Below are 23760 nucleotides of genomic sequence, written 5' to 3'. Positions count from 1 at the left end.
GCGGGTGGACTGCTCGAGGTCAGGAGTTCGAGACCAGCCTGAGCGAGATCCCGTCTCTACTAAAAAATAGAAATAAAAATTATCTGGACAACTAAAAATATATATAGAAAAATTAGCCGGGCATGGTGGCGCATGGCTGTAGTCCCAGCTACTGGGGAGGCTGAGGCAGGAGGATCGCTTAAGCCCAGGAGTTTGAGGTTGCTGTGAGCTAGGCTGACGCCACGGCACTCACTCTAGCCCGGGCAACAGAGCGAGACTCTGTCTCAAAAAAAAAAAAAAAACTGTCATTAATATTATTAGAAATATAATAAATTATAAGAATGAAAGATGAATAATAAAATATAATTGAAAAGAATATTTAGATAATAAAAACAACTTGGGAATTAAAAATATAATAACAGAAGTGAAAAAGTTTATAACATAAAGTTCACAAAATTGCTGATACGTTAGAGCAAGGATTCAAAAGATGAAAATAGTAAAGAAAAGATAAAGCTAGGGAACTAGTCTAGGAGGTCTAAGATCTGAATCTTAAGATTTTAAGATAGAGGAATTGCAGTAGAATTGAGGAAATATTAGTGTAATAATTCTAGAATAATTCCAGAATAGAAGAATGTTGGTTTCCAAATAGGAAGGGTCACCAAGTGCCTACAACAATAAATTAAAATAAAGTCATATCAAGGTATGGCATCATAAATTTTAGAACACTGAAGAACAGAAGAAGATCCTAAAAGCCTTCAGGAAGATTAGGCAGGAGACTGTGGGATAGTCCCATTCAAAATATCATTTGGGATTTCTCAACAGCAACACCGTAAGCCAGAACACAATGGAACAATGCTCTCAAGATTCTAAAGGAATATTAGTTTCAAATTAGAATTCTTTACCCAGCCAAAGCTATCAAACTTGTGTAAGAGTAGAATAAATAATATTTCAAATATGCATACTCTCCAAAACGTCCTTCCCTGCTTTCTAAAGAGCCTACTCCCACCAAAACGAATGAGTAAAATGAGGAAGGAACCATGATATGTAAGACACCAGACATTTTATGGAAATGAGGTGACAAGAGTGAAGTCAAGGACATTACTAGAATGATGGTGAAAGGACCACCAGGCATAAGGGGAGACCCAGAGCAGGTCAGAAGGCTTCAGAGAAATTTCTTAATGAAGATGAAATCTATGGATTACCTGATGCATCTGAATATCTTTAAAAAAGATTAGACAATTGCTAAAGAGTTCTGAATGAATTATTGTATATATCTGAACAATTAATAAAATAAAACAATTATTAATTTTAGGAGTATAACACTACCATCAATGATAAAGAATGTGTGCGGGAAATGAATACCAACCACATATCTTGTATATCTCATTTGTAAATTGTACGTAGTCATAATATGTACTCAATTTTGACCCTTCCCAAATTATACTGAGCTATTTTGAGATGATGGGAGATGGCAAAGGTAGCGGAATATAGGGAAATGATTGTAAATTCCTCATCTTCCAGAGTACAAGGTCAATAGATACAAGAAGAAATTGAAAAAATTAAGAAATTACAATCAGGCATTTTACATAGAATCAGAGAGGTAAAGACCAACATAAACAGCTAAAAAGCACAAAAGTAGATGGGTCCTATGAGTGGCAAATAAGAGGTTATGATGGAAGCTGCTGTTTTTCAAAACAAACTGATGTTTTCTGACTGTTCTAACTATGCGTTGCAGCTAACAGACTTACAGGCATAAAGTAGTGATATTAGACCCATTCATTGATTATTTCTTCAGTATATACTTTTAAGTGATAATTCTGTTCCGTTCTATGAAGAATTTTATTAAATGTCAACATTTTATGTAAGGATAAAGTAATAGAAAGACTCATGGCTTTGCTTCCTTGTTTTTTCATGTAGTTTTAAAAAGCACATTTTAAAGGCAGATGCGGGTTTTCATGCCACATCATTTTCTAGCCTGCCTTTAATATCTTCCCATGTTCTGCTTCAGAAAAAAGATTTATATTGTAAGCTACATCTTTGACATAACTACTTTGCTTGTGGTGGGGTTGGGGGAGGCACTGAGAACTTCAGTAGACACCTTTGAAAAGACAAATAATGACATGGAATAGTCATAATCAAAATCCATAAAATGTATAAAGGACCTGGAATACTATCTTATTTATTTCCAGTGGGCTGTAGATTGGTGAAAGAAGCTGCACCAACACAAGCAGTGAGTGAATCCCTGTGCCCTGTGGCTGGAAGATCAGTCTGTGGAGAGTGGGGTAGAGATAGGTCTGCTGCTTTGTAGCTGGTCACGCGGCACCATGCCAGGAGAACTTCTGCCACTATCTGTAATAGATATTTCTATTTCAGGGAATTTTTACAAATGTTAATTCTCCTGGTTCAAAAAACAATACAGCAGCATTGACACACACAAATGAAAACAAAAACAAAAAAGAGAAAGAATACAGGAAGGACAAGGACTCATGTTCCTTTGGGTGGACAAAAGGAAACGATATTTTCTTCCTCAGTTCTTTATACAGAGTCCTGAATTCCAAAACGCTCACTAGACTAATTTGGTTGCAAAACTTCACCAGAGCTGTTGTGAGATTATTTATAATGTTACTTACTCCTCTTGAACTGAATATTTATACTTTCATCGCAGAAATATTAATGTTTTTCATTATAAAATTCTGCCCAGGTCCCACTGGGAGTATTATCCACCATACAGATATGCTATAGTATTAACTTTCCAACATCTGAAAAGTTCTGCATTAATTAACATATTTGTCCCTGTGCTTTTTTAGGTAAAAAAGGTTGGACCTGCATTGGCCTGCCGTTTTCCACTGTACTGAAAATCTCATTTGCTTGAAATATGCTATATCCAGTGAATATTTTACTGGAAACTAGAAAGAGATCATTTAAAGCATATTAGAGTACCAACATCTGTTGTAGTGTATGCAGTAAATTGTGGAAAATGTTATCCTATTTTTTGGTCACCTTTACAGTCAGTAAATCCTATAGCTTTCAAAAATGTGCACAGTGAAATAATCCTTGATGGCTCCATCTGCCATTCATTAACTCTTTACTATTAAAATGGAAAGGAGCATTTTAAATATATTATTAAAATAAAAATTTACCTTTTATAAAATCTCATTAATAAAATGATTTTAGTAAGGATTAGCATTGAATGGTTTTAAAATTCTGGCTGCCCATTCTCTGCTGTTATCCTCTCAAACAACATTTATTTCGCTGTGCTGTGTTAAGATTCCTGAGACGAATACTTTCAGGGAGCCCACAGTCAAATGTTTGTTGTGCATTTCTTATATTTGCAAAAATAGTAAGATAATACTGCTGTAACACTAATAATAATGAGTGAGATGAGCTATATTACGTCAAAGAACATAACTGAAAATTTTACTTCTACGTATTTAAAAGTGAGTAGCCTATTGTTCTTTAGAATTTAAAAATAAGATAATCATGGTGTTTATAACCCATAAATTCTTAGCTATTATACATTGACTGGGCAGATCAATTTTTAGGTTCTATAGCCAATGTGAAAACTCAGAATATTTCTGTCAATTTAATTACATTTGCATGTAGGAAAAAAGAAATCTTGCTATAAGATCTAAAGTTAAAAATAATAGTACAGATGGTAATACTGATTATTGTCAATAATTATATCACATATTCTCTTATGAATACAGTAGCTTTATAAGCTACTATCGATTATATTTTCATCTTCTAGCACCACTTTTTCATTCTATCAAACTTAGGAAGACAATTTTAGCAAAACAAAAAACAATCTAACAAGAATAAATCTTTAGTAAACTTTAAAAATAATAACTTATTCATTACCTAATTTTGTTCAAAAGCCCTATGATAAATAATCACATATGTCATATTTTGTCCTTGTTGCTAATTGTTTCATGTACGTGTTGTTTAGTCATTGTTTAAACTGTATTTTGTGTTTCTTTTTTCCTCCCCTTGTGTCAGTCTCGAAAAATAGCATCACAAGTAAGTATTTTCTGTTTGTCTCCCTTTCCTCAAATGGTGTACTATATGAATTCAGAGCTAGTGAAGGAAAAGAATATTAAAGATTGAATTCAATATTTCAAATGAAATCAATCAATTAAACTAAAATGCTTTCTTTTCAAATTAGTATATTTATATTTCCCCAGTGGGATTGAAAATTAATTTTACCTGTTTGTCTTCAAATTATGTTCATGTATTAATCTAATTTGGGCTTTTTTTCAGGCTATCAGCATATCAGTTACATACAACCTTTAGTTAACATCGAGAAACTAATGGACATAACATATTTAAAAGTCTAAAACCTCAGTTATTTTGTTTGTTTAGTTTCTTAAATGTGTTTTTTGTGCAGACAGAAGTGTGCTGAATAATGAACAGATGCTCATCTTTTGAAATTTTAGGGCTAATATAAACTGAAGTTAAAGCACAAATTGATTCTTTGGAAAAATATTAACATTGAAGAAAACATGCTGACCATTCTTTCCTGATATTTGCCATTGTAAAGATGAAATGCTAACGTGTATTATGTTTTCACAATTTTATACTAACTACAGTTAATGAAAGATATTTCAATATGTTATTATAGATTTTAAAGTTATTTGAAAACTAGTTTTCTTTTGCTTTTAAAATGTTAGTTAAACAAATCCATCACCTACTGTGCAGAAGAACCTGATGCTCTTCTTAGTACATGCACTGATTAGACATAAAAGCTTATAGGTTCCAGACTGATATATTTCAGAAGCTGTTTTACCTAACTGCGGTATGTAAGAATATTCTTGGGAATATTCTTGTAGTGAGACTACTTAAGACCTATTCTCTTAGCAAATTTCCAGCTATTAATACATTGTTAACTGTAGTTGCTATGTTGTACATTAGGTCTACAGAGCTTATGCATCTTATAACTGAAAGTTTGTATCTTGGATGATTATCCCCTGACCCCTGGTAACCCCCATTCCACTCTTTTTCTATGAGTTCAACAATTTTAGGGAAGGGAAACAACATGGATAAACCTGAACAACATCATGCTAAGTGAAATAAGCCGGACCCAGGAAGACAGATATTATTCGGTCTTTAGCCAGAATTTTTTAAATGAGTAAACTTAGACAAGTTAACTTGACCAAAATTAAAAACTTAGGCAGCATTAGATCTGAGTTTAGAATTTATTGCTATGTGACACCAGAGACTGTTTGTTTGGTTTTTTTTTCATTTATTTGTTTGCTTTTTATTTCAGCATATTACGGAGGTACAAATGTTTAGGTTACATATATTGCCCTTGCCCCTCCCGAGTCAGAGCTTCAAGCGTGTCCGTCCCCCAGACGGTGCACACGGCACCCATTAGGTGTGAATACCCCCATCCTCTCCTCCCCCCACCTGCCCAACATCTGATGAGTCTGTTTTTAATCACTAGGTTTCACTATTGCAGCCTCTGCCAATTTCTGGACACCTCTCTCTTTTCCATCATCTGCTTTGAGGGCCCCATATGCTTTGTTTGAGAATCAACATGGGAATTCAGACTTAAACCATAACCACAGGTTTACAAAGGCTAGGTTTATATATATATATATTTTTTTTTTTTTGCTGTGTTTATACACATCACCTCAGAGCACTCATTGCTGCTTGTGTTTTCAACATTTACCTCTGTGTTGATGGATGGTAAATTTGTGTTTTCAGCCCTAGCTGTTCTAATTCCTTAACATTAAAAACAAATGCATGATCTTTACAGGATCCTCTCTGTCTTATTATCTTCCAGAATTACAGATATTTATTGAGTAATAGGTACCATAGGCACCCATCTAGGTACTTGGAATGCATCAGTAAACAGATTTTTCAGAAAGCTGGAATGAAAACTTCATGCCTGTTCTTTGATTTAATTACCTCTCGGTGGATTTAGTATGTCAAAACTCTCTTCCCTTTAATATCCTGCAGAGCATAGCCAGATTAATGATCATTTTTCTTCACTCACGTGATGAAGAATCTGTAGAGTGTGTGTTTGATGCCTACTATTTCAAGTCAAATTTCTTCTTGTTCAATTTTAAGCTAGTCTGTACTCTAGCCATTCTTTATTGATCTCCCTGTCGTGTTGCTGGTGCAAATCATTTATCCAATTATTTTGCCAGACCAAATGAGCACTGGGCTTGGAACAAGATGATCAGGGTTTAAATCTCGCCTCTCCTTCTAGCAGCTGACGTGAACTTGGGCTACCTTAATATGTAACAGAGTGAAGATTAAGTAGGGAACATGTTATTATCACTTCACAAGTTAGAAAAAGGCAGAAATGTGTGAAGTAAATATTTAATAGCTCAGAGCTAATGGCAAGTAATTCTGCTGCAAAGTACATAGAGTAACATGCATCTTCTTCATGGTTTGTTCTTCATTGGCTCATCGTTTCTGAGTAGGTGACACTGCCTCAGAAAATATTCATGTCCATACACTTAATTTGTAAATAAAGTGTATAAAGTATTTCTGTAATGTAAGTAAATGCCTTATAATACTAATCAAGCATAGGTGCGTCCACTAACTTGCGGTGCATTTAGCTCTCCCACGTGCACGTGTGTGGCACATGCAGTAGGGGTCTGAGCTCATCTGTGATTTTCTTTCACTTTCTCATAAAGATTTTACCCTTGAATCTTTTTCTTCCCTTATTTTGTAATTCTTTTTCTAATATCTTCTAGCTCTACTGATTTTTAATCGTGTTCATTCTCAACCCCAGAAAAGCATTTCTTACTTTTATTGTTTACTTATTTTAACTTAATGAGTGCCTCACTGGCACACAGTAGCAAGAGGCTATTTAATGCATCCAGTCTGTTTGATTTAATGTATAACTACAGTCATGGCTTTCTTCCATTTAACATCTTGAACTATATGGAGAGGATTCTTCCATAGCCAAAGGAAGTAAATTAAGCCTTTAATCACCACTCGTTGTCCAACGGCTGGTAGAGCCTACAAGATAAGAACTGAATAGAAAATTATGACGTTGACCTAAGCCACCTAGGTCTTCATAAGGCAGTAGTGATCCATTAGCAATGGTATATTTGGATCAGTAGTACTGTTTTAGGTAGATTCTTTATGTAAGAATAAAAATATTTATATTTTACCAGGTCTTATATCAATGTTTCTGTTCTTTAATTAAGGCATTGAGTAGAACGTAGAAATTGTCTTTCCCCAGACTCATTTATCTATTGGTTCTCAAATGCTGTAAAGGAAAAGAGATTGAGTGTGTGTGTGTGTGTGTGTGTGTGTGTGTGTTGAAAATGTTTGGGCCATGGTAGTGGAGGTGCTGTATTCATATTAGAATCACTGTACTAGCTTTTGAAAACTTTATACATAGGATTGATTGATGCAGGGGGTGCACCAAGGAAGGGAGGAAAGCCCCCTGAACTCTCCAGGTGGGTTCTTGGTTTCGCAGTGGAAAGAATTCAAGCCAACTAGCAACAGGAAGTTTATGGAGAGACAGACAGACAACAAATCCTACTCCACAGAGAGTAGAGGCCCTTCCCAAACAGGAGGGAGACCCCTTATGGGGCAGTGGTAACTTTTTTATGTGTTCAAAAACCCCGTTTGGAAACAGCCATACATGACCAGCATTGTCTTGTGGCCAGGCCATAAAGGTTAATCATAAACTGCTGTCACAGAATGTAAGGCGTCAAGCATAGTAATTCACCCATCTCCAGGTGGTCGTGGGCTAGCCACTTGCTGATGACCTCCTTGTTCAGGGTGGTTAGGGCCTGGTATCAGCTACCATGGCTGCACTTAGGCTCTCTCGACCTTCCTTTTCTGCCATATCCCCTCACTGGGGTCTTTCTCCTGGACTGTAATACGTTGGAGATGAGAGAGTGAGGGCTCCCTGGGCTGCCTCACAGTGTGTGGGGTCTACACATACATAGGTACACACACATGCATTCATATTGAAAGCATTGCTTTAGATTACATATCCTTGTAATTCTGGAGACAAAATAAATGATAGTTGTACTGTTAAAGTGACAGAAATGGCAGTAAAATCATAATTCTAATAATGTAAACCATTTGACTGCCTTTGTGAGCATGTTGATTTTGTGTGTTTATTCAGTGCTCTTTGATTTGTTTATTTTGTCTGTAAGTGAATTTTGGAATCTAAAGCTATTCAGGTATATAATAATATTCTTTAGAAACATATATAAACATGTATAATATATACAAACCTAAGTGTGTATATTTAAAAAAACATTTTGTGCAGAAAGCAAATATGTCCTTCTATTGGGCAATTTGTAGACATCAAATGAATCCTTCAGTTAGGGAAAACCACTTTTGCTTTTCCTAAATCAAAAGTTAATGATAATGAAATCAGTTTTGATTTGGGCCAGAATTTGGTTCTGATCTGTCAGACGCTACAGCCTTGAAACCCTATAGTCAATATCAAATAACTATTAGATATGTAAAGAAATGTTTTGAGACACAAAAAACTAGTTACCAAATGTACAGCAATAATTCTGATGCTGATAATATTATTTTTTAAAACATGCATTATTTTTAGGAGAAAAGGGATGCTATTCCTTTAGAGAAGATAAAATCATTCCACTATTTCAAAGTAGAAAGAAGAAAAACAACAAAAAACGATGTTAGCGGCCATATGATGTAGAAACATGGTAAAATTAAGGCAATATCATTAAATACTTAAAATATATTTCTGAGCACAACTCAAAAGAGTTATTAATACTTTAGAGAAGGATCTTAAACCTTAAATATTTCAAATTGTAATTTAGAAAATTCACTTCTCGAGGTCACAGTAACCTCTGCAACATACTTGTATGAACAGAAGATTCATGACCTATATTTGAAAACTCCCACCATAGACATCGCTATGGTCCTAAATAACTTAATAAGTTTTCTTAATTCTCCTCCTCAGTGTCTCTATAGCAACAGATATTATTTATGGCATACATATTAGAGGGGCAAAAAGCTATAATAATAACTACTTGACAATATTCATCACCCATTCCATTCCATGGAAAATACTTTTTTCCTTGCCCTCTATGATAATCAGTTTTTAGAGTTATATATGTATATTTTTCTCCTACTTACTACTCTCCGACTGAGAGTATTGAGATATAAAACTTGAAATTAGGGGCTTACAGCTAAACCACATCTATCTTTTTATTATTGTATCCAATTCCAGTGTGCCTTGCACAAGTTCAAATTTGTTTAGTTCTGAGAACTAATGATTGCGTATTTGAACTGGGTATAATTCTGAGGAGAATTTTGATCACCCCACAGACGCAGTGCGTACGCCCTACTCCGAATTTTGTTCGGATGTCGAAACTGATGATGCCACACATGCCCCAGGAGGATCTGATGAGACTTTTCAGGGAGAACAAAATGGGCTTCCAAGTAGGTACAAAAATGGTTTGAGAGCAGAGACTGGCAACTGGTTTGGCCGTGACTGTGACTAGGGGCTGGCATGGGGCGAAGTTTCTCATGTTCAGGGAGTGTGAACGTCCCGCTAGTGTGGAAGGAAGCAGGGCCAGGCCTTCTCAGCAACTTGGCCCGATGTGGAAGAGGTTTCGTTGGGGCTTGGAAGCTGTAAGCAGTCAAACATCAGAAATGGGTCAGACTCTGTTACAGTTTGCCCCTGATGTTTGACATATGTCTAAAATGTGCCTCGTCTGATTTAATAGAATTCAAATGTGTTATATAAGCCATTGTGATGATCTATGAGGCTTTTTGCCTGTGGTTAGTAGGAAGATGAAAGTTTTCTTGAATGCCTCATTCAAAAGCACAGTTTTGTGTATTTTGAAAAAGTGAAATGTGTGTCACTTTTAATGATTTCTGGAATTCTGAAGCGGATAAAGATTGTTTTGGTGAGACTCATATTATGGTTTTAATAACTGTAAAGACATGTGTGACCTTTACTTTATTTTGTGAATCTATGAGGTGACGGACTCCCAGAGTTCTTTACCTCACAGAGATCAACCAAGGGATCACATTTCTTACTGGATCATACACACATGATTCAGTATGAGGCACAAAGAGATAAGCCTGGGCTGAGACAAATGACGCAGGGACATTCCCAAACTCCTGTCCTTAAATAACAGTTATTGAAACTCCCAACTGTTTAAATTGTTTAGATCTAAACAGAAGCTTAGAAGACTTAGCAAGATGCTCCTCTCAAAGTATAAACTTGCCAGTAGGCAGAGACACAATTAAAAAGCGTGTTTGTCTGAAGGCACCACAACCAGTTAACAAGACAAAGCACAGGAAGCAAGCCCCCCAGTGGTGGTGGCCGTTGCCGGATACCTTGCTGCTGTGCCGGTTACTGGGAACACCCCCTCCTAGACAGGATGTACCCCACCACCGCCCAGACCCTGGTGCAGGTGTTGAGACTGATGATTCCACACGTCAGCCATGGGCTGTGGAACAGGCCTCTAACCATGTACCTCACATAATGAGGCTTCCTGCAGAGTGTGGCAGGCTCCCAGCTAGGTCAAAACATGACTTGAAAGAGCAGGGAAAAGAACCTTGCTTGGCGTTTATTGTGATTAGGATTGGGGCTGGAGTCAGGGTTCTTTGACTTAGGCTGGAACTTACGTGGTTGGAGCTGGGAACCCTCAGGCTCTCTTACCAGTTTGCCCATCTATGGGGCAGAAGGAAAGGGAAGAGCATTGGGGTTTGAAAGCTGTCAGCAGTTAAACATCAAAAATGAAGTCTGACTATTTGTGACAGGAAGAATATGCTTTCATATCTTGAATTAATAGAGAATAATGAAATTCCTAATTATGTGTTGAAACATCAGTAAATAATGTACATGTCATCTGTCATCTATTAATACATATTTCTGAGTTATTTCACTAGAGCCCCTAGTATAGTAAGACAAACAAGAAAACCAATGACAAAGTCTCTTTCCAATTTGTTCTTTTTAACACAGATAAAATTTAAACACACACAGCCACCATGTGATATTCGTGAGCAAGATCCTAAAGCAGGAAGAAAAAGTGCGATTTTTCTGGGTTTACACAGTAGGAAAAGCATTAGGAAATTGAAGCCCCTCTAAACAAGTTGTTTCTCAATGACCGTTTTGACAGTTCAGGGAAAAAATCATCATCAGGATGAGAAAAAAATGCCAAGACAATAAATTAGCTAGTTTTCAAATTCCACAAAGACCAAAGTATAAGCATAATAGAAAGTAGACATTTAATTAAATACAAACAGACACACAGAGCAGAAGAGTCAAATCACGCAAAGATGTGTGAATGTGCAAATTAATGTGTAAGTTTAGAGAGAACAAATCACAAAAAAGGAGATGCAACTAACCAGAAATGTAGAAGTAACTATGTTTGATTTTCTTTGAGAGATAATAAACAGGGGTAGGTAGGTAAATACGGGAGAGAGAAGGGGGGCGGGAAGGAAGGAAGAGAGAGTGGGTTACTCTGTTAGACAGTAGTGGAAAACTAATAGTATAAATTTCTGGATTATTTAACATTATCTCTTAATAGAGAACTTGAATTTTTTTTCACTTGGACATAAACATAAATTTTGACTTTTGAAGTTACAGAATTAGAATGGTGAGGTAAGGGAGGCTCTACCTACTACGAGTAAATCTTATATTCATAGAATTACAGGCAGAACTGAAGGATACCTAGGAGACCACACAGAAGAAATGCCTCATTTTTAGATATGGAAAGTGAAGTCAAAAGATTAAGATGATTTTCATTATTCCACCAAATTATTGGCTTTAAAAATGTTGTTATGTGAACCTGAATTTTTTTTAGTGAATTTGGCTTTAGAATTTATTTCAGAGTTTGATACTAGACTGTCATAACTTTTGTGTTTTCTTGTCATGAAAACCAGGGTAGGTATTATTAACACTATTTTACAATCTCCGTGATTTGCTCAAGATTATCAAACATTCTCTTGATGTGGATGGAAATACAACTTATTTACTTGATTCCAAATTCAGGATTTTTTCAGACTGTGAGATTCTCTAGTTATTTCTGTGATTCTGAAAATAAGTTGAAAATACATCAAAATTCAATATAACTAGCTATTTTCTATCTCTGCTTAGATCACAGACTACATGTACATATTAGACTTAGCCTGTAAAAGTTGGTGAAACATCTTTCTGCAGATGATTATTTTTTTGTTACTAAGAAGTTGTTTTGAGTGGACTCGAGGTCACTAGCCATGATTCATATATATTTAAATTTAGATGCTCTCTCAAGTAGTCTTATAATTTAACTTTTCTTTCATGGAAAACATTAGATATGAATTCTTGTATAAAATGTTAAGCTGACACATCTTCAGTGATTTCATTTTTCTTTTGCTTTCTTCTTTAGCAATAACACTTAATGTCTTCAATCATAAATCAGGTAGCACACTTTAAGTATTATGAAGCCTATAAAACAATTCTTAAGGGAGTTATGAATCCCCATTACACTCAGTTTTAAACTACTAGGTGAATTAATTTATTTTAAAATATTACTTTGTTCTGTAGATTGTTCAATAAACTATAACATCAATAACTATTTGATAAAAAATTGAGAAAAAGTTGAATTGTCATTTAGATGTGTAAGTGTGGAAAAGAGTGTTTGATATGTTTTGTGATCTGACACTTTCTATCTTTCTGAAAACCATAATGTAATCAAGCTGTCTTAGGCATGAGAAATATTTTTCATTTATTAAGTTTTCAGTTATCATTCAGGAGAAGAGACATTTTAGCCTTTTTGCAGTAATATTAAATTTGGTAAGTAATATAACTTTTAGAAAATGATAATATTTAAAATCTGTATGAAAATTTTTGGAGCAGCTATGTGAATGTTTCATTTCCCTACTGAACTGTATGTATATACACACACACACACACACACACACACACATATGTGTATATATACGCACATTCCAAGACACATTTCTTATAAAATATGCGAGTGTCTGTTTTGTTGACTCTCACAGACATTAGTATTAAATTTTGATTTTTCAAGTTAATGATTATATTAGGCCTCTGACAATAAAAATACAAAACAGAAAGAGTCCTCTAGTTATTCATAGAAACAGTACAGAATAATTCATTGAAAAAGTGCAGAATAAAAAACATTCACTTTCACTTTAAAACTTTTTCTCTTCTTTAGATTCACTAAACTTTAACCAAGGAATCTTTACCCGCCCCCCCTCCCCCCAAGAACTTGTTTTTAGTACCTTGATTTCTTTGGAAATACAGACAGTGACAGAGAAAACTGTATCAAAAATATGAGTGATTCCCTCTCTTTTTTATACCCATTTTCCATTTTTTACATACCCCTCATGATTTTTTCTTTTTTTCCCCCCTCTCTTTTACCATCCTTTCAGTCCAGGTCAAAAGCCATAGTATAAGTTAATATTTATGGAACATTTTCTAGGACAGACATCATAGTGTGCACTTTTCATGCATCGTCTCTTCTGTGTCCTTAGGAAAACTTGATAGGCAAAGTAACAATACAATGATCATTTTTCAGATAGGGAAATGGGAATAATCTTGGAGAGTTTAATTTACATATACAAGAATACAAAGCTAGTAAGTGGTGGAACTATTATTTAAACACAGGTCTGTTTGTTGCTAAAATCCTTGCTTAAGCCATTCTGTCACCGTAAGTTCAAGAAAACGTCCTGCTGTGAAGGCAGCACTGTGCATCCCAGCACTGCAGTTTCCACTGCATCATGGTGGCATATTCAAAACACAGGAGAATTGCAACCAGAGGATGAAATGATATCAGGAAAGTATATTTATAATGGACTTCCTTTTAAAACACACACACGCACACAAATGTTTTCTTTATATATTACTGTTATATGAATTTTCATAATTCCATGAGGTAGAAAGATGGGCATTATTATTTTCATTTTTTACAGAGGTCATGCTGTTTCTTATAGGGACAGAGCTAGGAAACATCTGAAATTGCACTTAAATTTGTATATATTAATACACAAAAATTCAGTATGCTTTTTATTATATCATGTTGGAAGAATGGGAAAATGGCATGCAAATTCCAAACAGGTAAAGAACAATCTGTTTGGGATTTGGAATTCTTTTTTTTTTTTGAGGCAGAGTCTCGCTCCATTGCCCAGGCTAGAGTGAGTGGCATGGCGTCAGCCTAGCTCACAGCAACCTCAAACTCCTGGGCTTAAGCAATCCTCCTGCCTCAGCCTCCTGAGTAGCTGGGACTACAGGCATGCGCCACCATGACTGGCTAATTTTTTCTATATATATTTTTAGTTGGCCAGCTAATTTGTTTCTGTTTTTAGTAGAGACGGGGTCTCGCTCTTGCTCAGGCTGGTCTCGAACTCCTGACCTCGAGGGATCCACCCGCCTCGGCCCCCCAGAGTGCTAGGATTACAGGCGTGAGCCACCGCGCCCGGCTGGATTTGGAATTTTTTTTTTTTTGAGACAGAGTCTCACTTTGTTACCCGGGCTAGAGTGAGTGCCGTGGCATCAGCCTAGCTCACAGCAACCTCAAACTCCTGGGCTTAAGCGATCCTACTGCCTCAGCCTCCCGAGTAGCTGGGACTACAGGCATGAGCCACCATGCCCGGCTAATTTTTTTGTATATATATTTTTAGTTGGCCAGATAATTCCTTTCTATTTTTAGTAGAGACGAGGTCTCACTCTTGCTCAGGCTGGTCTCGAACTCCTGACCTCGAGCGATCCACCCGCCTCGGCCTCCCAGAGCTAGGATTACAGGCGTGAGCCACCGCGCCCGGCCTGGAATTCTTAAAACGAATCTCCAAATTCTTCTCATTCCTTTTTTCTTTAAAGTGAAGTTTACAAACAGATACTACTTATTTTATGGAATTATTTTTAAAAAGGACTTGCAATTCTTGCGGATTTTATGTGTAAACTATAATATTTCCTTCCTTGAGGAATTCAAAACACTGATAAATAGGGTATTTAATCTTGCTAAAAGAATGTAATCATAGGTTTCAGCTGGCTCATGTTTTCGATGTATACTTTACATGATGCCTGATACAATGACTAAAGTATTCACAGTGTTTCATCCCTGCCTAGAAGAGGAGTGAATCCCCACCGTTCTCCTTAAAATATTTAATTATCTTATAGTACTGTGACTTGAATTATAAGTGACATTAGACGAACATAATAGCTTGACTATTTGGTCTGGCAATATTACTATTTCCGCATATTTATAGGAAATCAAACTATTACTCACAGGGACCTATGACTAGAAAGAGGAACAAAGGATTGTGATTAAATTCTGCAAGCATCTAAATATGAATGAACTTTGCTACAACGTACATGTAAACTACTGAATAAAGATTGATATTATTTACTGATGGTAGATATTACTGAAGAGTTTATGTATTTTACTTTCACAGAGGAGGATTTTCAGTACAGTATCAAGTAGGTGAGAATAGATTAAGACTTTGTAAAAATATCCATATTGCAAAAATCATAGTATTAAAAACTTTTATTGTTACCAACTTATGATAGATAAAATATGGTTTCTAAAAATTTTTAATTGAGTATTCTTTTATCATGAAGATAGGAAGATTAAATAAAGTATTTTTATATCACTCTGGTACAGTACTGTTTTGAAACAGTGATGTAGATGAATATTTGAATTTTTGGTTGAATTTAAGTGTGAGATACTATCATAGCTTGCCACTGGGAATTGTTTGTAAGGAATTGACTGAGCCTCTGTAATTTATATTCACTTTTAAAGGATTTTATTGGATCTACTTCCTGACCTTACTTAAATTGGTAATTTAAATTCTGTTATTTTAAAAGCCAGCAATACACGCATGTTGTAGCTGAAGTTCAAGCTTCCATCCATAGGAGGGAAACACAGGTAGCAGGTTCATGAGGGCTGCTCTGAAGTACAGTAGAATTCAGGAAGTTGTTCGTTTGCATGTGCATGTTTTTAGAAAGTAAGACTTTCTGTTTGGATCCATGGTGCATTTCATATGACTTCCTGGTATGAAAAGCAACAAATTTGAAACAGTGAACTTTCGCTTATTAAGGGCCTATAATCAAAGGAGAACTTCTTACTTTAAAAATCAGATTTAGTGGTAAAAGAGTGAGTTAAAATAGACTTTGTGAGTTTGTTCATTGTTTTTCCCTCCTATGGAAAATGGCCTGGTTTTAGTTGTTATTCTACAATACATTTGTGAAACATTAATATTTACAACATATTTTAACTTGGAATACTTAGAACAGTTTCTGAAATATGTTCTAATATTTTAATCAGAAGAATATTTTACATGGTAAATATTGAATGCATGAGTTAAAATTGATTTTTATTTTCTTCTGGGATATATGAGGGAATAAAAAAATCACATTTTAAAAAGTTCATTCCAGTGCCATCTTTAGAAGGAGCAATAATTTAAAAACCTTTAAAAATATAAATAATTCCAAAAATATAACAATTGTCATAATAGTTTCTAAGTTGCATATGAAATACTTGCAGTAGATTTAGAAAACTCTATTACTGGACTTTATTTCAATAAAACATCTAGTTTCTTGGATGTTTCAAATAACTATATGCTAGTCGTCATTTATGATAAGAAAGCCCTTATGCATAAAAAGTTAAATCCTTTCATAAAAAATTATATTAGAGGATGCAGATACTTTATCTGGTTATTATGTAAGTGCAAGAAAACATATTTTCTGATAATATTTTTAGTAATAAAAATTACAGTCAAAGATTATGATTTTGCTCTTTCTGTGAAAACTCTCATGAGTAGGTATACAACTATACCAAGATAATAGCAAATGATTATTATTTCAACTCCAGGCCATGATTGTTCCTAAAATGTCTAATTATCAATATCCCTTTCCTCTGAAGTCTCAAATATCTATCAGCGTAGAAGAGTGGGAAGACACCAGAGACTGCAGGGAGCAAGGGCACCTCCGCGGCAACCACCGCAACTCCACGTCCAGCGACCAGTCAGACCACCCCTTGCTGCGGAGAAAGAGCATGCAGTGGGCCCGAAGACTGAGCAGAAAAGGCCCAAAACACTCTGGTAAAACAGCTGAAAAAATAACCCAACAGCGACTGAACCTCTACAGGAGGTCAGAAAGACAAGAGCTTGCTGAACTTGTGAAAAATAGAATGAAACACTTGGGTCTTTCTACAGTGGGACATGGTATGCTCTTTAAAACTACTGTGTGTATGGACTTGTGATTTCTTGCCATTGGTAGTTACATCGTTGGCTCTAATTTAGTAAACAATTGCATTTTTCTCCACAGGTCAGTTTAAATGATGATAATAAAATAGAATGCTAAAAATGTTAAGCATTTACTTAGTCTCCTAGGCACTGTGCTGAACCCATAACATGAATTATCTTAATTTCAGTTTTCATAAAACTCCAAGCCAACCCTCTGTTTCTATTTTAGAGGCAAAGAAACTAAGTTTTTTAGGTAAGAAACTTGCTACTTAGCTTGTTAACAACAGAGCTGAGATTTATGTCCAGGTCTGTCTGGCTCCAAAGTCTCCCTCCCTCTCTCTCTCTCTCTCTCACACACACACACACACACACACACACACACATATCAACATACGTCTTACTCTAGGGTCTGAAATGGAACAAATTTGAGGCATTGGCAAGTAACTAGTTGTACCAGCCATACATGAACCAAAATATTCTTATAAAATATGTTTAGTTTCCCATGATTCAGAAACAAAATGTCTTGAAAAGCTTTAATTTTGAAGCTCAAAAGTAGTGCTTTATCTCATAAAGTGCAGATCTGTCTCAGTAATTAGAGGCTGCTATGTCGATCTGTGATTGCCATAGAGAACATACAGACACAACTTAGGTAAATAATGCAAAGATAACTTTAAAATATATCATTTATCACTTTATGAATTTTATTTTAAAAAGAAATTTGGTCAACTCACAGGAAAACAAAAAAATAAACAGGTATTTTGTTTCATTTACTTGGGTAAACCAGGACCTAAGATGGTGTTGGTTCCATGCAAATTAAGAATAAAATAGAATGCATTTCATATTTACCCCACCTCATCTTTATTATTAAAGTCTCAACTTGAGATAATGTTCATAGAAAGAAATTTTAATCATTGAATTAAAGGTTAAGAGAAGTTGCCTATGTTTCTTGGAATAAGAAAAATAACATATTTACTGCATACTATTCTGTGCTATGTACAAACTGCTACATGCTATGTGTGCTACTTCAGGAACTATGCTAGGTGCTTTATTTGTATTTTCTCATTATTCCATATAACCCTGATTAGATAGGTATCTCATTTTAGCCTTCAGAAATTTGACTTTCAGAGGTTAAAGACCTTGCTCAAGAACATACAGTTAAAATGTGTTGGACTCAGGATTCCATATGTAGTTGAAATTCACAATAATATTTCAATAACTTAAATGTAATCTAGATTCACCTGTGACCAGTGATTTTAATATAACCATATTTAATGTCTTACATGAAGAAGCAAATTAAAAGAAAAAAATGATCCTCATTTTACAATTGGCTTTCTGCCAATTTAATGACATTAAGTATGATAATATTTCTTATAGGACTATAGTCCTCTATGTGTATACTTTTGTTAGTGGTTATTTAGCCATTTTTTCTTTTAGTAAAAAGTTCTAGTAAATGATTGCTTACCCAAGTTCCAGTTGCTTTTCATGAACATTAAAACCCCTGGGTGGTCCTGTAAGCAGTATGGCAGATAAGTTTGATTCTTAAAGGCACAAAAATGCATAAGCTGACGGCATGGAAGAATCATCAGAAATCACATTATGTTTTTCATAAAGAAACATCTATCAGGTACCTTTAATTTAGTTATTCTCTAGGATTTGTTAATTTAATTGGTACACTATTGCAGAAAGGAAGAACAGATTCTGTCCACTTTTTTCTTTCCTTACTTCTTCTCTCTCTCTTCATTCTATCCAACTATCCATCAGTCCATTCCAAAACCATGTACTGAAACACCTCTAATAACCTAGTGATTGTTAAAACAAGATCTGGAATCTAACACATCATGCGCTTCTGGACTTCTCTACTTACTCCTAATTCATAACAATTCATCCATTCAACAGACATTATTGGGCTGCCCTCAGTTCTAGGCACATCAGACAAGACCTTTGCATTTATAGAACTCATATTCTATGATAGATTTGTTGAATTATTTAACCTCTCTGAGCCTATTTTCTTATCAGAGAAATGGAAGTAATAATACCTATATTGTAGGTTTGTTGTGAAAGACAAATGGGACAATGAATAATAAAGTGCTTATCCCAGAGTGTCATTCAATTCGTACTACAGATATAATGCGTATCTGAGTATTGTATGTATATCTGTACTTTATACATAAAAAAGTAAGATATTTTTGCCCATATCCAAAAAACTCCAACAAAGTTTGCATCCTTGATAGCAATATTATCTCCATTGAGAATGAATGCTGTAAAGCAATTATTGCTTTGCATATTGATTGATGTCATTGGGTCTGTTTCTAGACTTTCTATTGTGTTGTAATGATCTGTCTGCCTATTCAGGCAGAAGTAGCCACTGTTTTAATTATAGAGGCTTAATGTTAATAAAATAATGTTTTAATATCTGATAGGGCTACAGACCCCCTTGAAGTCTTCTTTTGCAGTATTTTCCTAACTATTTTTGAATGTTTCTTCTTTCAAATTAATTTTATAGATTAGTTGTTTGCTCCAGATAAAAGAAAGGATTCTTTTCCTGAACTTTTGATTCTGTTACCTCCTGGCTCCGTTAAAATCAAATTCAGTTGGCTAATCTCACTCTTCCATAACTTGGTCTTTATCTTTTTCGTATAGCTCCTCCTCTGAATAAACAAGTGTTCTTTCCTCATCCTAACACAGACGCACGTGTGCACGTTTGTGTGTGCACATGCATTCGTGTGCACACGCACCCTGTAGTGCTCACCTTTCTCTTTCTTTTTTCCAGCTAACGATACTCCATGTCTTCACATTATCATCTCACATTTACTCTTAATAATTTCTTCTTCTCTTTAGTCTCGAAAACTTGTTTTGTGTATGAAGCTAGTATGTAATGAAGTGGCACATGGCAGAGTTGAAATTTTGCCCTAAATCATTCTATTCATTTTGCTAATTGTTTCGTATAATCTTGACTTCTGAATATTCATATGAAGGGAAGTTAAGAGAGTCCTCTTATTTTATTATTTAAATTTTATCTTGCCTATCACAAAATAGTTATAAATTTTTGAAAGGTAATAAAAATCATTTTAAACAGAGGTTAAATAGAATTACTCTTTTATCTCTAAGCACTCCCCCCCTCCCCTAAACTTTCAGTAAAAATGAACAAAATAGTTGTACTCATAAACATAGTTTGGCATTAAATTGGAATACATGAGCAAACTAGGTCAGCACTATAAAACTAGCCAGTTTGATTTGTGGGTAACAAACACATAATGTGGATAGCTGTTCAGGTGAAAGACAATGAAATAAATCATCGCTAGGTTGTGCTATTACCAAGTATCTGCACTTTTAGAACTATGTGGCAGAAATAAGTACTGTACAGTTGAGATTATTTATTCCTTTGTAGTGACTAAAGAAAAACATACATCACTCTCTCACACAGCACTAATTTCTTTTCCTTGCTTTTTCCTACTAACGTTCAAACCTGGAGTGGTATTCCCCACCTTAAAATTGTCTCCCTCCGTTCCTGCCTCCTCTCAATCTCTTTCTCTTTGTCTCTCTCTCTCTCTCTCCCACTCTCTCTGTCACTTTCCCTTTATCTATCTCTGTCTCTACCTCTGTCATCTCTCTCTCTCTTTCTCCCTCCCTCTTGTCTAATTCCTCTATTTCTGTTGTTCCCAAGCTACCATCATCTCTCACCTGGGTTTCTGTTCTATGATAAGCACCTAATATTCCTGAATCCAAACTTACTCTTCCCTACAAAGTTTATTTCTCACAGACCAAAGAGATACATTTTTAAAAAAATCAGAACATGCCACTAGCAGTGCCCCCACCCCCCACCTCTTACAAGCTTTCAATGTTTCCTGATTGCATTTAGAATAAAATTCAAACTGCTGACCAAGGGTAAAGCCCTTCAATTGCCTTTTCAACATCGTCTCCAATTAATATTTTCCTTGCTCATTTTAGTCCATTCCCTGGTGCCTGCTTTCTGAGGCTTAACCCAAAGCATCTCATGCTTTCCCATTTGCTGTTCTTTGCGTTTGGAACACTGCTTTCCAACACTGTCGTATCACTACACATACACAGTTGGTTTTTTGGAATAATTTACAGCTTCATTCTGCCTGCTATAATAATTAATAGATGAACTTCACATAGCACTCGATGTGAACCAGGTACTAAGTCTAAGAACCGTATATTAATGTTAACATATTAATTTAAAATTATATTTAATATTTATTTATTATAATTTAATTCTAACAATAGCCAATGATATAGCACTATTGCTATCCCCATTTTACAGGTGAGGAAACTAAGCACAGAGAAATTAAGAAAAATTAAATCATTTGCCTGTTTCAGAGTGAGTAACTGGTAGATCCAGAGTTGCAGGTGGTCTGGTTTCAGAGCCTTTGTTCTTAACTGGACCTTTTAGTGATACCTTTGTATTATATGAAATGTTTCTCTGATTATACATGATATAATGATTATGTATTTTTAGAAGTTACATTAGTCTACTGTAGCTGCCGTAACAAAATGCCAAAGACTGGATGGCTATAGCAGTCCATGTTCTCACAGGTCGGGAGGCCGAAACTCCAAGATCATGGCATTTAAAGATTGGTTTCTTCTGAGGCCTCTCATTTTGGCTTACTGATGGCTACTTTATTGCTATGTCCTCGTATGGCCTTTTCTCTGTGTGTGCACTCCTGGTGTCTCTTCTTACAAGGACACCAGTCCTGTTAGATTGGGGCCAACCCTAATAATGTCATGTAACCTTAATTACTTTATAAGTCTGTACCTCCAAATACAGTCACATAGGTGGTTAGCACTTCAACATAGGAGTTTGCAGGGGGTACAATTCAGTCCATAACAGATGTTCTGTTTAATGGTAAACTGTACAAATATAAGGAATGTTTACACTTTTTTTATTTTTTGAAAAGGCAAATTGCTTTTGTTTTTTTTCCATTGCTATAAATTTGAGGAGAACAAGTGCAATGTTGTTACTGGCATAGTGGTGAAGTCTAGCCTTTTAGTATCTGTTACCACAGATAATGTACATTGTATCCATTAAGTAATTTCTCATTACCCATTCTTCACCCTCCCACCCTTCCAAGTCTCTAATGTCTATTATTCCATACTCTGTATCTATGTATACACGTTATTTAGCTCCTACCCAATAAGTGAAAACATGTAGTATTTGACTTCCTAAGTTTTGCACTTAAGGTAATGGCCTCCAGTTACATTTATGTTGCTGCAAAAGACATTATTTCATTCTTTTTTATGGCCAAATAGTATTCCATTGTGTATATATGCCACATTTTCTTTACTCATTTGTCTGTTGATGGACACTTATGTTGATTTCATGGTTTTTTTTTTGCAATTGTGAAATGTGCTGTGATAAACATACAAATGCAAGTATCTTTTTGATAGTTATATAATGAGTTCTTTTCCTTTGGGTCAATACCCAGTAGTGGGATTGCTGGATTGAGTGGTAGTTCTATTTTTAGTTCTTTGAGAAGTCTCCATACTGTTTTCCATAGAGGTTGTATTAATTTATAATCTCACCAACAGTGTATAAGCATTCCCTTTTCTCTGAATCCTTGCCAATCCTGTTATTTTTTGCCTAATGATAGCCATTCTAACTAGCGTAAGATGATATCTCATTGTGGTTTTAATTTTCATTTCCCTGATGATTAGTAATGTTTAGTGTTTTTTCATATTCTTGTTGGTCATTTGTATGTCTTTTGAAAAATGTCTATTCATGTCCTTTGCTCACTTTTTAATGTTTATTTATTATTATTATTGTTATTGAGTCAAGTTCCTTTCAAATTTTGGATACTAATCCCCTGTTAGTTGCATAGTTTGCTTCCATTCTGCAGCTTTTCTGTTCACTTGGTATAATTTGATGTCAGGTAATGTGATGCCTCCAGCTTTGTTTTTTATTTTGGGAGTTTTTTTGCTTAGGATTGCTTTGGGTAATTGGGCTGTGTTTTGTTTTTTGTTTGTTTGGGTTTTTGTGGTTTTTTTGGTTCCATATGAGTTTTAGGATTATTTTTTATAATTCTGTGCAAAATGACATTGGAATTTGATAAGAATTGCACTGAATCTGCAGATTAGTTTGGGCAGTGTGGTCATTTTAAAAATTTTAATTTTTCTGATCCATGATCATAGGATATTTTTCCATTGGTTTGTGTCATCTACAACTTCTTTCATCAGTGTTTTATAGTTTTCCTTGTTCTTCATGAAAGACATTCCCAGGTATTTCCTTTGTTGTTATCGTCAATGGGATTGTCTTCTTGATTGGTTCCCAGCTTGCTTGTCATTGATGTATAGAAATGCTACTGATTTTTCTACATTGATTTTTGGATCCTGAAATTGTACTGAGTTTATTATCAAATCTAAGAGTTTTTGGTGGAGTCTCTCTTACCAAATTTTATTCTCCTCTTTCAAAAGTCCTCTAAAAACACTTGAACATTTAAAAAAAACAATGAAATTCACCTGTGTGAAATAGGACTTATTAATCAACTATTTTGTAAGAACTATAGAAGTGTGATTCTATTTCCTTTCTAATATGGTCTATTTACATGGACTAGTCTAAGCAGAATATTTGCGATTTAAAGATTTTAATTAAATAATTGTTTATGTTAA

The 23760-nt window shown here is 35.0% G+C and overlaps 1 protein-coding gene across 1 annotated transcript in view; it reads left to right on the top strand.

Annotated features, from left to right (window-relative positions):
- The window catches only part of KCNT2 (potassium sodium-activated channel subfamily T member 2), a 210412-nt gene that overhangs the window by 174126 nt on the left and 12526 nt on the right, over nucleotides 1-23760 (top strand). The window contains exon 25 of the mRNA XM_045536512.1: nucleotides 16815-17115. Within this exon, the coding sequence (XP_045392468.1) occupies nucleotides 16815-17115 (301 nt within the window). The remainder of the gene's footprint in view (nucleotides 1-16814; nucleotides 17116-23760) is intronic.

This window comes from Lemur catta, chromosome 23 (genome assembly GCF_020740605.2).
Source record: "Lemur catta isolate mLemCat1 chromosome 23, mLemCat1.pri, whole genome shotgun sequence".
Lineage (NCBI taxonomy): Eukaryota > Metazoa > Chordata > Mammalia > Primates > Lemuridae > Lemur > Lemur catta.
This window is presented reverse-complemented; position numbering and strand designations above follow the sequence as displayed.